This window comes from Zingiber officinale, chromosome 2B (assembly GCF_018446385.1).
Source record: "Zingiber officinale cultivar Zhangliang chromosome 2B, Zo_v1.1, whole genome shotgun sequence".
NCBI lineage: Eukaryota > Viridiplantae > Streptophyta > Magnoliopsida > Zingiberales > Zingiberaceae > Zingiber > Zingiber officinale.
The window spans coordinates 17,554,858-17,568,710 of NC_055989.1; the positions used below are offsets into that span (position 1 = coordinate 17,554,858).

The 13,853-nt window shown below is 37.9% G+C and overlaps 1 protein-coding gene across 2 annotated transcripts in view; it reads left to right on the forward strand.

Moving 5' to 3' along the window:
- Positions 1–1,942: 1,942 nt before the first annotated feature.
- The window catches only part of LOC122045427 (DExH-box ATP-dependent RNA helicase DExH14-like), a 77,640-nt gene continuing 65,729 nt past the window's right edge, over positions 1,943–13,853 (forward strand). For both annotated transcript variants that reach the window (XM_042605650.1, XM_042605651.1), the window contains exons 1-7: positions 1,943–2,328; positions 2,496–2,548; positions 10,952–11,120; positions 11,802–12,258; positions 12,391–12,456; positions 13,173–13,277; positions 13,353–13,655. In XM_042605650.1, coding sequence (XP_042461584.1) covers positions 2,222–2,328; positions 2,496–2,548; positions 10,952–11,120; positions 11,802–12,258; positions 12,391–12,456; positions 13,173–13,277; positions 13,353–13,655 — 1,260 coding nt within the window. In that variant the 5' untranslated portion in view covers positions 1,943–2,221. The remainder of the gene's footprint in view (positions 2,329–2,495; positions 2,549–10,951; positions 11,121–11,801; positions 12,259–12,390; positions 12,457–13,172; positions 13,278–13,352; positions 13,656–13,853) is intronic.

Consider the following 13,853-nt stretch of genomic DNA (forward strand, 5'->3'; position numbering starts at 1 on the left):
CGCCTTTGGTAGTTACCATAAAGGAGTGTTATTCATAGTGGAGGGTGTGTGCGTTGGTGTGGATCCTTGGATTAGTCACCTCTTGTGAGGTGGATACCAAGTAAAATCCTAGTGTTAGCGTTTTGTGTTTGTTTCTGTATTTTCCGCTGCACATCCAAGAAGAAACAAGCAACGCCAAGCAACGAAGCGCACCGAGCGAACGCGACGAGCTATTCACCCCCCTAGCTACTTTTGGTCCTAACAACAAATACATACAAACATTAAAGTCTAACCGTTAACGTAAAATAATACATTATTTTTCATATAATATTTTTATTTTTCTTTTTTAGTTATCGATTACGATTCTTATAACGAGGGTGAATACATATTTTGTATTCAATCAGTTTACTGTGTTCATTCTAAAATATCATACAATTATTTATATAACAATCAATCTTCTCTATAGGTAAATTTAAACCCCTGACCAATTTCTCTGTACTATAAAATTTATCAGTTATTAGGTAATCAGCAGAAAATAATTATGACATCAATTGACAAATGTCATCATAACATCGTTATGAGAAATTATATTCTACCTTAATGTTCAATAACTTTGTAGTAGTTGATAGTTAAGAATGACAAAATGAAATGTCTTTTCACACTGCTCTTTCATTAGCCTCTAACATGTCATATAGTTGCCAAACTTCATGTGTTGATATTTCATCTATATTAGAATTATCAACTGCATTTATCGCGTCATGAATCATTGATTGCATTGCATTCTCATTAGATGATAATTCCCCTATATCAATTGTGTCAGATGAAAAAGCAAACAAAGTTCCAAATGAATACAACAAATAAGGCTCTCAATGATAACTCACAATAATAATAATAGTGCGAAGAGCGAAACACAGCGGTTCGATGGTCGTCGCACAACGGCTCGACGGTCAGCACACAACAATGGTCAGATCTGCGACGAAAACGGTAGATACAACAGTTGTAAAGCTGCCGGAGTCGCTTGTAGGGATGCCGGAGTCACCTGTAGAGACATTGAAGGTTGCTGTAGGGGCATCGGAGAGGACATACAGTGGAGGCAGGAAGAGGGCAATGACGGTGGCGCTATGAAGCCGACAAAGGTCGTGGATCGGCCAAGGGTTTCTGTGGGAGACGACAACCAAAGAGGGGGCGTAGCCGCGCGGTAGCGGCCCGGAGGCTTACAACAACGATGAGATTTGACCCGCAGGGGGTGCACGACGGCAGCGGCCCGGAGGCTTGTGGCAGCTGCGACGCGCGGCACGTGGCGCGTGCCGACGAGAGGAGAGGGAGAGAGGAGAAGGCGATCTCACTAACCAGGAATAGCCTACGCCGAAGGTGATGAGGAGGAACAGTGTCGAGGGTGGGGTTGACGTGGAGAAGGAGAAGATGACGACTCCCTCGTGTGTACCCTCGAGGAAAAAACTTTCTTCTATATTTTATCTAATTTGACGATCAATTATAAATTGATTTATTTATTTTTATATAAATTGGGATGGACTGTGAAATGTTTGATATGAGCATAATAATCTTTATTATAATGGTTATTGAAGAATGAATATTCAATTATAGATAAAAAAAAGTGACATAATAAAAATATTTTAGGTTTTTTCGGATTTATGAAACTTAACAAGTAAAATGAGTAATATGATAATAAAATGTAGAATCTATCATCCAACGGCTTCACATGCTTGACCCATAATGACAAAAAGGTGAATATGTTTGCCTCCAGCACTCTGGTCAATCCATATCAGAGTCAACATGGAGGAAATAAATCATGGGTGACTACTAACCTTTGAAATAATAATTAACACATAAGGAAGATATTTATCTTGATTTTATCGAGATTCGATATCTCGCTACTAACTCATCCGCTAGCGGAAGGTAAATTAGAAAATTATAAACCATTTTATAACCTCCCTAATTCTTTCCTACTCCTCCGTCTGACATATCGATCGGATATCGGATGCATAGGGTTCGGAGGAAATTGCATCCCCAGTGAAGAAGCGCTGCTTCAGAGCATCTCCGCCGTAAACTCTTCGCGTCCACGTTCCTCCGCTTGCTTCTGTCGCAGCGCATTAGCCGCAGTGATCGCAGGAATCCGGCAGCGGTGCGGGTCGTGCACAGCGCCTCTTTGTGTGGCAGCTCACCTGGATCGTCCGAATTCACTCTCTGGCGAAGAAGAAACGGGAAGTTGACCAGGGTAGAGATGTTGGTTCCTTTGCCGCGGTTGACGAGTTCTTTCAGGGCTCCCTACGACGTTGATCAGGCGTACCTCCGCCGCAAGAGGATACTACGGAACCTAAAGTCGAGAAGGTAGATTGGATTTATGCCATCCACCTCTGAACTCAACAGTATATTATGCGTGTCAATTATATACGAGTTTGATTGGATAGCGCGCTTCGATCTGGGGTATTGTGGTGCGGTTGATTGACTTGTTTCTGTTGCTGAGTATAGTTGCTTTCTTTTGCCTCTTCTGTTAGGGCCAACGATGAGCCTGAACTTGCTCGGAAGCTGATTCCTCACTGGGACGAAGGTAAAAACTGGTACCATTTGGCTGTAATTTTTTCTTCTTAGTTGGCTGTAATTGTTTCTTCTTAGTCCGTCTTCCTTCTCAATATAGTTGTCCAATTCGAATTCCTTCCAGATATTGTTAAATCTCTTTGGTAAGGTTGATACCAGGGATGCTTGTATGAGTTGTACTTTATAAGTCTAGGGATCGATCTCCAATCATTGATGAGGAATTTAACATCTTGTGTCTATACCGCTCTTAAACTGGTGCGTATATATTTATTATGCTCGACTTGTTAACAAAATTGTAAATTGACTCCCACCAAGTGATGTGGTAAAATTTTCAACAATGATTTTTCAAATAAGGAGATAGAAAGATCAATTAGGATTGACATGGGTTCTGATGCATTATTGGTTGAGTTTGTTGGTAGAGGTAACCAAGTAATACAAGAAAATGACTAGAGTGATAAAGATCCTTTGGTGAGAAGACAACCTGATTAACGAGGTAACTCATTAAGGAGAGATAACATCAGGTGAGAACTGCATCTCCCAAGCTTGAGTACATTCATATTTAACATCATAGTGCATGTAATATCAAGAAGATGTATGCTTGCTAACACCATTTTGTTGAAAGTTGTAAACATATATGGTTTGGTGAATAATGTCTTGTGAAGCACAAAAAATGGAAAAGCTAATTCTGTGCAACATGCAAAAATATAACAAGTTGAAAATGCTTTTTTTTGGAATGCATCAAGAACCTTAGAATCAATTTTCATGTAAATTTGTCATACATGTGGAATCATTGATAAAGGTAAAGAAATAATGAAATTAACCATGTATAGAAATTAGACTTGATTTGTGAGATTGAACTATGCTAAAGGAGAAATAAGTACTTTCATGATTATTAGAAGGAAATGATGTGCGCCAATGTTAACCAATCTCATAGATTCACATTGGAGTTTAGTTTGGTGGAATAATAATAAAATCTCTTATTTTGAATATAGAAGGATGGCCAATCTAACAATTACATGGTATAAAGTTATGCTTTTGGTAGAAAAAGTCCTAGCAAAGAGCTGTTTGTCTAAGTAGTAGACTTCACCAAATATTCTCTTCCTCGGCAAATCCTAAACAATACAATGGAATGAGGGATGGAAAGAACCCAAAGCGGAGGCAATCATAACAAAGTTAAATAAATCATTTTTTAATAAAGTTTAGAATTGTTCATACTTGAATAAATTGAAATTCAATTGTTGTTGTTGAGGGAGTTGTAAAAGAGAAAGAGATAATATATTTCAATAATCTAATTTGCTTACATATACGTATTTATATACATAAGGAGGGAAAGAGGATCCTATACTTATGGTATGTCTATCAATCATTAATTACAATAAATCTTAATCCCTATAATCAAGCTAAGCTAAATCAATCGTAATCCCTACAATTAAGGGAATCTTTGAAAGTATTCAACACTCCCCCTCAAGCTGGAGCATATATGTCAATCATATCTAGCTTGTCACAAAGTTCTGAGAATTGTTTTTCTCCTAATGCTTTAGTGACGACATCGACAACTTGGTTGGATGATGATGTGAATAGAGTGACAATTTTCTAACTCATTACACACGAATAAAGAGTGACAGTGAACCTCAATATGCTTAGTCCTCTCATGAGAAACTATGTTTATGTGAATAAGCTGCTTGATTATCACAGTACATTGGAACCTAATTCTTCAAGCAAATTTTGCAGCCATAACATATCGGCTACAATCTATACTTGGCTTTGGCAGTCGATCTAGCAATAACAGTTTGTTTCTTACTATGCTATATTACTAAATTTTCCTCTACATAAGTACAATACCTAGAAGTAGACCGTCTATTGGTCTTATCCAACATAGTCGACATGAGAATAAACTTTGATCTTTAGGTGCCCATTTCTCTTAAATGACAATCCTTTACTTGGAGATTTCTTAATGTACTTGAGAATCCTGATAATGACATCCTAGTGAACTTGCTTCGACTTATCCCAGTGAACTTGCTTCGACTTAATGTACTTGGCCAGAACACATGAATGACTACGCCGGGTGGTATCAGTTCCACGATCACGACTACTATTATAATGAAAGAACCCACAATCGTCGTGAGCCACCATAGCCGAAGTGTCAGAAGATGAGGAAAAACTGGTGTCAGGACAGTCTGGGGTCACACGAAGAACTCGAGATAGAGTATTCGATAACGTGAGAATGTTATCACTTGCCAGTAGATTATCCACAACCGGTCATAGAGTGGAATCCAAACCGGATAGGAACTTCACAACCAAGAATTCCTCCTATTGGTTCTTTCGAGTCTAAGCGTCACAAGAGAACAGATGGTATAGCGGAATTTCATCGACAACCCCCTTAAGAGTAGCAAAATAGTTACTAACAGATTGACCATCCCGACGAAGAGAGAAGAGCTTTTCATATAATTCGAAAACCCGAGAAACGTTCTTGTCATTCGAATACAGGCCCCATAAGACATCTCACATCTCCTTAGCACTTTCCACAAAGATAATATTACTACTCATGAACTCCTCCATGTCGTTGAGAAGCCAAGCCATAACATAACAATCGTCTGAAACCTAATTTGAATATTTCAAATCTTTAGGGTCAGGACAGTCTGTAGTCACACGAAGAACCCGAGATAGAGTATTCGATAACGTGAGAATGTTATCACTTGCCAGTAGATTATCCACAACCGGTCGTAGAGTGGAATCCAAACTGGATAGGAACTTCGCAACCAAGAATTCCTCCTATTGGTTCTTTCGAGTCTGAGCATCACAAGAGAACAGATGGTATAGCGGAATTTCATCGACAACCCCCTTAAGAGTAGCAAAATAGTTACTAACAGATTGACCATCCTGGCGAAGAGAGAAGAGCTTTTCATATAATTTGAAAACTCGAGAAACATTCTTGTCATTCGAATACAGGCCTCGTAAGACATCTCACATCTCCTTAGCACTTTCCACAAAGATAACATTAGTGCTCACGAACTCCTCCATGCCGTTGAGAAGCCAAGCCATAACATAACAATCGTCTGAAACCTAATTTGAATATTTCAAATCTTTAGGGTCAGGACAGTCTGTGGTCACACGAAGAACCCGAGATAGAATATTCGATAACGTGATAATATTATCACTTGCCAGTAGATTATCCACAATCGGTCGTAGAGTGGAATCCAAACCGGATAGGAACTTCGCAACCAAGAATTCCTCCCACTAATTCTTTCGAGTCTGAGCGTCACAAGAGAGCAGATGGTATAGCAGAATTTCATCGACAACCCCCTTAAGAGTAGCAAAATAGTTACTAACAGATTGACCATCCTGGCGAAGAGAGAACTTTTCATATAATTTGAAAACCTGAGAAACGTTCTTGTCATTCGAATACAGGCCTCGTAAGACATCTCGCATCTCCTTAGCACTTTCCATAAAGATAACATTAGTGCTCATGAACTCTTCCATGTTGTTGAAAAGCCAAGCCATAACATAACAATCGTCTAAAACCCAATCTGAATATTTTGAATCTTTAGGGTCAGGAGGAGTGGACAGAATATGTTCTTTATTCTTGTGAGATCCTATGAATAATTCAAATGAACGTGACCACAAGAGATAGTTGGTCCATTCAATTTAATAGTGGTAGCCAAGTTGGGTTTAGAATATGAAGACTTCATCGTAGGAAGAAATTAGAGGCCGAACCTGAGTAGTAGCAGATTAGGGCCGCGCTGGTTGATCCACTAGTGGTAGCCGCAGTAGAAGGCGGCAGCAAGGGACGTCGACGTCGAAATTGGCAGCAAAGGACGTCGGTACCAAAATTGGCAGCAAGGGATTTTAGTGCCGAAATCGGCAACAAAGGACATCAACGTTGAATTCAGCAGTAAGTAAGGGTGTAATCGAGCCGAGCCGAACTTTTGAATGTTTGAGATTGACTCGTTTATAATCGAGCCGAGCTTGAGCTTTATTTAACGAATATATTCATGACTCACAATCTTATTCGATCTTTTATCGAGCCTGAACGAGCTTAATAAATATAAATTATATATTTAAATATTCATTAAAAATTAAATTATATATTTAGAGAAAATTATAATATTCTTATTAAAATTTATAATTTTATTCTAATAAATAAATTTAATATATTTGTCTATATGTTTCATAAGTAGAGTATAAAATTTATAAATTCAATATCAAAACTATTATTTTTATATTTAACGAACATGTTCACGAGCTAATGAGCTGAATATTGTGAAGCTTGAGCTTGACTTGTTTATCTTAACTAACCTCATTAAACGAGCTCAAACGAGCTTTTATCAAATCGAGCTTCGAATAGCTCATGAGTGGCTTGATTCATTTACACCCCTAGCAACAAGGGACGTCAGCACCAAAATCGGTAAGGGGCGTCGGTAGTAGCGGAGGCGCAACAATAGTAGTGGCGGCCAAAAAAAAAAAACCTAATTTGCTACCATGTAGAAGAGAAGGAGAAGGAGAACTTGTTGGGACCATATAAAAGAGAAAGAGATAATATATTCCAATAATCTAATTTGCTTACATATAGGCATTTATATACATAAGGAGGAAAAGATGATCCTATAATTATGGTATGCCTATCAATATTAATTACAACCAATCTTAATCCCTATAATCAAGTTAATCTAAATCAATCATAATCCCTACAATTAAGGGAATTTTTGGAAGTATTCAACAGGAGTAAACTCAGAAGGTGAAGTGGCTATGGTGGTTTCTTAGAGTAGCTTTTGCATTGAGTGGTTGCTAATTTTTTTTCTCAACAATTTTATGACAGATGGTTAGTGCGACCACAATGAATGTTAGGAGAGTATAAAAGAACTTCTATGTTTACATCTTTGGATCTTTAGCTCCTTGAATTTGTCCAGCTGAGCTACAACTTGATAAGGGGTGGTAGCACATGCTAGAGATGCATGAAGAACTCATGCCAAGACATTCGAGATTCTTTGTATGATGTTTCAGAATCTTTGGGTCTGTAAAAATAGGATGATATATGTCCTATTTATCTTAAAGTGTAGCACTTTATTTGTTCAGAGAACACTCATTTTATTTTAAATTGAAGATGCCTTTCTATTCCTAATATATGTGGGAGGCATTTTGCATGTATGAGTACATCCTCTGAACAACATTCTATATTCTTTTAAAGGAAAGAGCCATGCAAAAATAGTAAGTTGCAAACTTTGCCATGCTAAGTAGGTGACATCTTTCTCATTTGGGAGACATGAGATGACTTTCATTTCCATAAGAGCTAACAACAACTTCAAATGCTTGAATTTAGAGGAGATAATTGGGACCATTGAATTTAATATTGATTTCAATACTACTATTGGATTTAGAAATCATTGGTAGACGAGGATGCCATCATGATAAGAAGATAACAAGAACAAGTTTGTAGATTTCCAAGAAGCATAACAATGGACAAGGAATTAGGTTTAATTTTACATGGTGTGCTAGGGTGTGGATTGAGGGTTATGAAATGTCACATGTGCTGAGGTGGGTTGCTCTTGCTCAGGAGGGGGAAGAAAGGAGAAGGGTTAAGGCAGTGATGATCGAGGAAAGGGGTTAGGATGAGAGATGGGCAAGCAAGAAGCGATCTCGGTGAGGTAAGGGTGCAGCCGAGTAGTCTCTAATATTAAATATTAGTTAAATGAAAGTTAAAAGAAAGCTTGATTGTTTTTATTGTAGCAAGTAGTATTATAGTCCGTGTAGTTATAAATTCAAGAGTAACTAACTAATTACTAGGAAAATATATTAGGTAAACATGAGACTAAGTTATTTGTACCTATTGTTTTTAACAACAAAAAAGCAATTAAAGTAGGGTTAAAATTTAATGATTTACATACTCATTGTCTCGAAATAGGTAAGTTATGTTGAATAAAAAGAGAGTAGCAGTAAGCGTAGAAGTAGTGGAAGAGGGTTGACTATCATTGTGGTGGAAGAGGGAGGATAGTAAGTTAATGTGGTGAAAGGTTGTTGAGGTTTGTGAATTGTAGTAGAAGATAAAAGAAAGATATGAAAAATGATGAGGGAAGGGAGGCTAGTAAAGATTGACATAGGAAAGTGAGGTTGTTGAAGGGTTGTGATTGAATGGCTGAGTTCTCTTGTCATAATATTGTTGCTACGGTTTGTTGTAGAAGATATGTATTGATGGAAAATTGACAAGCTCCATAAGATTTTTTATCTTGAATTATGTGATAGGTCTAGGAGGACAAGCACCTCGCTCCTTGCTAGACACATGCAAGATTGTTGGTACAATTGTGTCTCGAGTAGTCTAGTGTGACTTTGGATTATGATGTTTGGATAAAGAGTTTAAGTTATGCCCTTGCCTTGTTATTTGACATGTATGTTTGAGTGTGCAAGGATTTGCAAGAACACATATGAAGCTTGGAGAGCTTGTGCTTGATGAGATCGAACGATGATATGGATAATGACTAGCAAGACCAAGGCGATACTCAGTGGCTTTGAAGTTTGCAACTGATTGGAGAAGGTTGAATGGGGCTATCGAGAGACCGTGGGACGAGAAGCACTAAAGTTGTGTTGGAGCAACTTTGGAGCATGACTTGGCACAAGATTGGCAACTTGATGACTCAAGGTCCTAAGGGATAAGAGAAGGTTGCACTAGTGATTGAGGGGCTGTAGGATGAGAAGCATTGAGGAGCAACAATGACAATAGCCATAGGAGGCAAACTACTTAGGTGGAGCGTAAAGGATGACATGTGGAGTAGCCAAGGGCTTTGCTGCATTTAAGAGATGAAAATTTTGATGGGAACAACTTTAGGGCGAAGTCAAGTTGCAATGATAAGGCTTTATGGTGAATTATGAGAGTTGAGTGACCTGTACGAATGGGGTGAGGTTAACTTTCAACTTAGGAAACACTCTTATCATTGGGATTATTGTAGTCTGGAATATAGTTGACTGGAACTAGAATTAATCGAATGGTGAATGAATTGACATATGGAATCATTCAGGAGACTAATAAACTCAAAACCCCAAAGTCACTTTGGAGTTTATGGTTTGGTTCAGTCGATTGATGGCTGAGTTGATTGGTGGAAACATTCATTTGCCTGATAAACCCTAAATTCTCTTCTGGGTTTATGGTTCAACTCATGTGGAATACAGTCGACTGGTGGCTGAGTTGACTAGTGGATGAGTGGACTGATGAAAACATTCACTCGACTCATAAACCTAAAACTCCAAATCTTGTTCGTGGTTTGTGGTGGTTTGTTTTAGTTGACTAATGTGGAATCTAATCCATTGATGATTGAGTTGATTGGGCAGTCGATTCAGGCCGAGGAGTTAGGAACAAAATGTTTCTATTCATGCTAAGTTGATTGGGTAGACAATTGATGGTAGATCAATTGATTGATGCTGGGATCTAGTGGGCTCATGCTACAGATGGAAACTAGGAAGAGCCATTGATTAGAGGCTGCAGTGCAACAGCCAGATACTCTTCTGTATATAGTCAGATACCGTACTGTATATCAGGCTTTCAGTCCTCGATAGATCAGTGACAGACCAAGTGGAGTATGAAGAGGAGTTAAGGCTATAAAAGGGGAGCTCATCAGAGGCTTGAAGGTTGGAGAAATAGAGTTGGTTAAACCCTATTAGAAGCCTTTTGTAATTCCTTAACCTTCGTCTTCTATTTTTTTTAATTCTTGAGATTGTAAGAGGGTTCTCTACCGCCAATAGTTGACCGAGAAGGAGAAAGATAGTGACTTTCTTGGAGTAATATATCAACGGAACATTGGCTGTAGATTAGGAGTGTTGGGGCCGCCAAACCATGTAAACACCTTGTATTAGCGAATGGTATGTGTTCACTTGTGTCAATGCTTTTATTTCACTCTTAATTGTTTGTGACCTTGCTAAGTAAATAGCAAGAGTAGTTTAGGATCACATTTTCAGGTTAGTTTGCTATTTAACCCCCTCTAGCATTTGGCCATCTATACTTCACGGCCCCTACAAGGATGTGGTGTTGAGGGAGAAGGGCAAGGGTTACTAGACATAGGATGTTTGATAATACGTTAGGAGGAAGTGTATCCAAGTGGTTCTCCATCAGTTTCATTTGGAACTTTCTTGAACTTAGTGTTGTTTTTTAGTGCATCTTCATGTAAGAACAAAATGATGTTTCTGGGTGACTTGACTTTCCATCCTGTTTCCTGACTGAATCAATTATCAAGTATATAGACTGTGTTTCATGATTTATTTCTAGATAGTTTTGGTCTATTGTCTTTTCCCATCAGAATTTTTATGGCGACTAAACTGACAAAAGCTATTCAACTTTTCATTATTAGGCTTCATCTGTTTGAGGTTGTGTATCTTCGAGTTCATTCACTATCATTTTGTTTTTTTTGCAACACCTTTTCTATTCTTTATGCAGCTTCAGCTGAATTGCATCAAGCATATAGGCAATTTGTTGGTTCTGTTGTTGAGTTGGTAAATGGCGAGGTGTCCTCAGAGGAATTCCGGGAGGTGGCAAAGACTGCTTATGATCTTTTTGGTCACTTTCACATGGATAATGATTTGACCAAGAGTGTTACCCAGAAAAAGTAACTGTTTCTGATTCACTCATTATCTTACTTTTTCTTTTGTTGTCTCTGCTATTGCACATCTTGATGTTGTCTCTCCATAATTTATTGTTGATATTGGAACTTAATGAACTGGCTTTTTTCTTTCTTATCAACAGCCATTTTGCATAACTAGGAGAAATAATTAATCATGTTTATTTTGCATAGATCAAAACTGACAGTTAAAAGAATAGAAATGATGCAGGATTCATTTTTTTAGTTTAAAAAGGACAGTCCGGTGCACGAAGCTCCCGCTATACGGGGTCCCGGGGAAGGATCTATTGTACGCAGCCTTACCCTATTTTTTTGCAAGAGGCTGTTTTCAGGATTCGAAGACCTTTTGGTTACAAAGCAACAACTTTACCGTTGCGTCAAGGCTCCCTTTCAATCCATTTTTTTAGTTTCCAACTTGATAAACCGGAAATACAGACAACAAAACTATTATGAACTCAACCCTTAATTTTTTTTTTTTTACCTGAAATATCAAATTCCTACAACTAATTTACAATAGTTATTTTGATGCACTGAGATATCAATATTCAGATGTGTAAAATCCAATAGTTCATTAGCCTGTGCATTCATTAATGCATACCTGAAAATCTATTAGTTTTATATCTACTGCACCAACTGGTGGATATTTTCTGAAAGACTCTTGTTCTTCAGGATTGAATTGCAACGACTTATTGGTTACAATATTGAAGATGCAATCCTACAGAAAATGGCTTCTCTAGCTCAGAGGCTATATGTTCTTCAGCATTCACCCAATAATGCTCTAGTTGCCCAGGAAATTGGAGCAGATGGATGTGGTGACAGTACCATTGAATTTGGTTCTGATCTTAGTTTCCAGGTTCCTTCTCGCTTTGTTTTGGATGTGCCATCGGAAAATGTTACAACTTTGTCAAGCGATTTTCTGCCAACCTCTGCATTTGATGACAATCATTACAGTCACACACACTTTGCTAATCATGATTCAACTACTGACCAAAGAACTGGTAGCTTAAAATGGCTAAAAGATGCTTGTGATATGATAGTGCAACATGATGGTGCATCACAGATATCTGGAGATGAGCTTGCAATGGCTTTGTGCCGTGTGCTCCTGTCTAATAAAGCTGGCGATGAGGTGCCTTTTGTATTGTGCTTTTTTACTCAATTACTCAATTGAACATGTGTACATATTAGTCTGTGCTGATATACAATATCTTTCATGCACTTTGTATATTGTCTTTGACATCTTTGTACTTTCTTTTTTAAGATAGCTGGTGATTTGCTGGACCTTGTTGGTGATGGTTCCTTTGAAACAGTTCAGGATCTATTATTGGTAAGAGCTATAAACAACCTTGTTCCTGTATATTTAATACTGCATCCTTCTGATCATTACTGGTCCCTCTTGATTTGATTAGCTGATTCTATATTCCACGATTTTTGGAATTGACTCTTAAGTAATTATATCATAAACAATTGATAGTGTCAGACCCTTTTCATTACATTGTGAGAATAGTTTCTTTCTTTGTATAATAACTAGGTAGCTTCTATGAGCCATATATTGAGTTTCACATATAACTTCTCCTCATGGCAGTTTGGGAATCATGAGCTTACTATGGTCTTAGAAAGTGAAAAAAAAATCCAAGTTACTGGTTGTGTCTTGTTTTCTTCTTATGTTACAGGATCTATGTGTAACCTACACATATAATGTCATTATTCTTTTCCATTACTTGGTGGGCTTTTAAGTGTATGATATAAGGAGAATCCTCTATTGATATTACACTTTTCAAAGCACTTGTTACAATCTTTGGGTTCTATTTCTCTTGATTTTTGGACATGGTATGAGTCTAGAACAGTAGCTTTGACTGTGCCTCTGAAGTCATTGTTTGGGGTTTCAAACTTGTCTATACAACACACTTCTTCTCTTTGGCTTCTTGTAGCTGAGAAACAGTTTGTTGCTGCTGTTATAACTTTCTTTTGGCATGTATCTTTTGCAGCATCCAAATGTTGTTATCTTCTGCTGTCCTTGATAAGTTTGCTCTCGTTTTGTAGCATCGCAAAGAGCTTGTGAATGCAATTCAACATGGGTTGTTTATATTAAAGTCTGAGAAGATATCCTCAAACAATCAACTTAAAATGCCTAGTTATGGCACCCAGGTAACCTGATGCAGCAATAGTTTTTCTTCATTCGATTTCCCTCATTTCATCAATAATTTTGAAATTTCCTTCCAGGTTATTGTACAAACTGAATCAGAAAGACAAATGGATAAACTTCGGCGTAAGGAGGAAAAACGTAATAAACGGTTGGGAGAATATGGAAACACACTAGATTTTCCGGTTGAAAGCTTTTATTCTCTTCTTTTGGCAAGTCAGAAGAAACAACCTTTAGATGATTTAATTGGAATTGGCCATGGGCTTAATTCTGTTTTGATCAGTGCTCTTCCTGAAGGAACTATAAGATTGCATAATAGTGGTTATGAAGAAGTTAGAATTCCACCCACTCCAACTGCTGCTATGAAACCGCATGAAAAACTGGTATTTTTCTCCTTAGTGGTGGAGTTCTTTATTTGTTTAGATGTTTGCCAAAGCCTACTGTTGCTTAGTGAGTGATCAAGGAATTGACATCAATAACATGTTCATGGTTTAAAATCTCGTGCCGTACCGAGCGGCATGGGCGAAACATCTCGTTCCGCTAATCGATCGGCACAGTGGCAACACCGGCACACCCCGCGG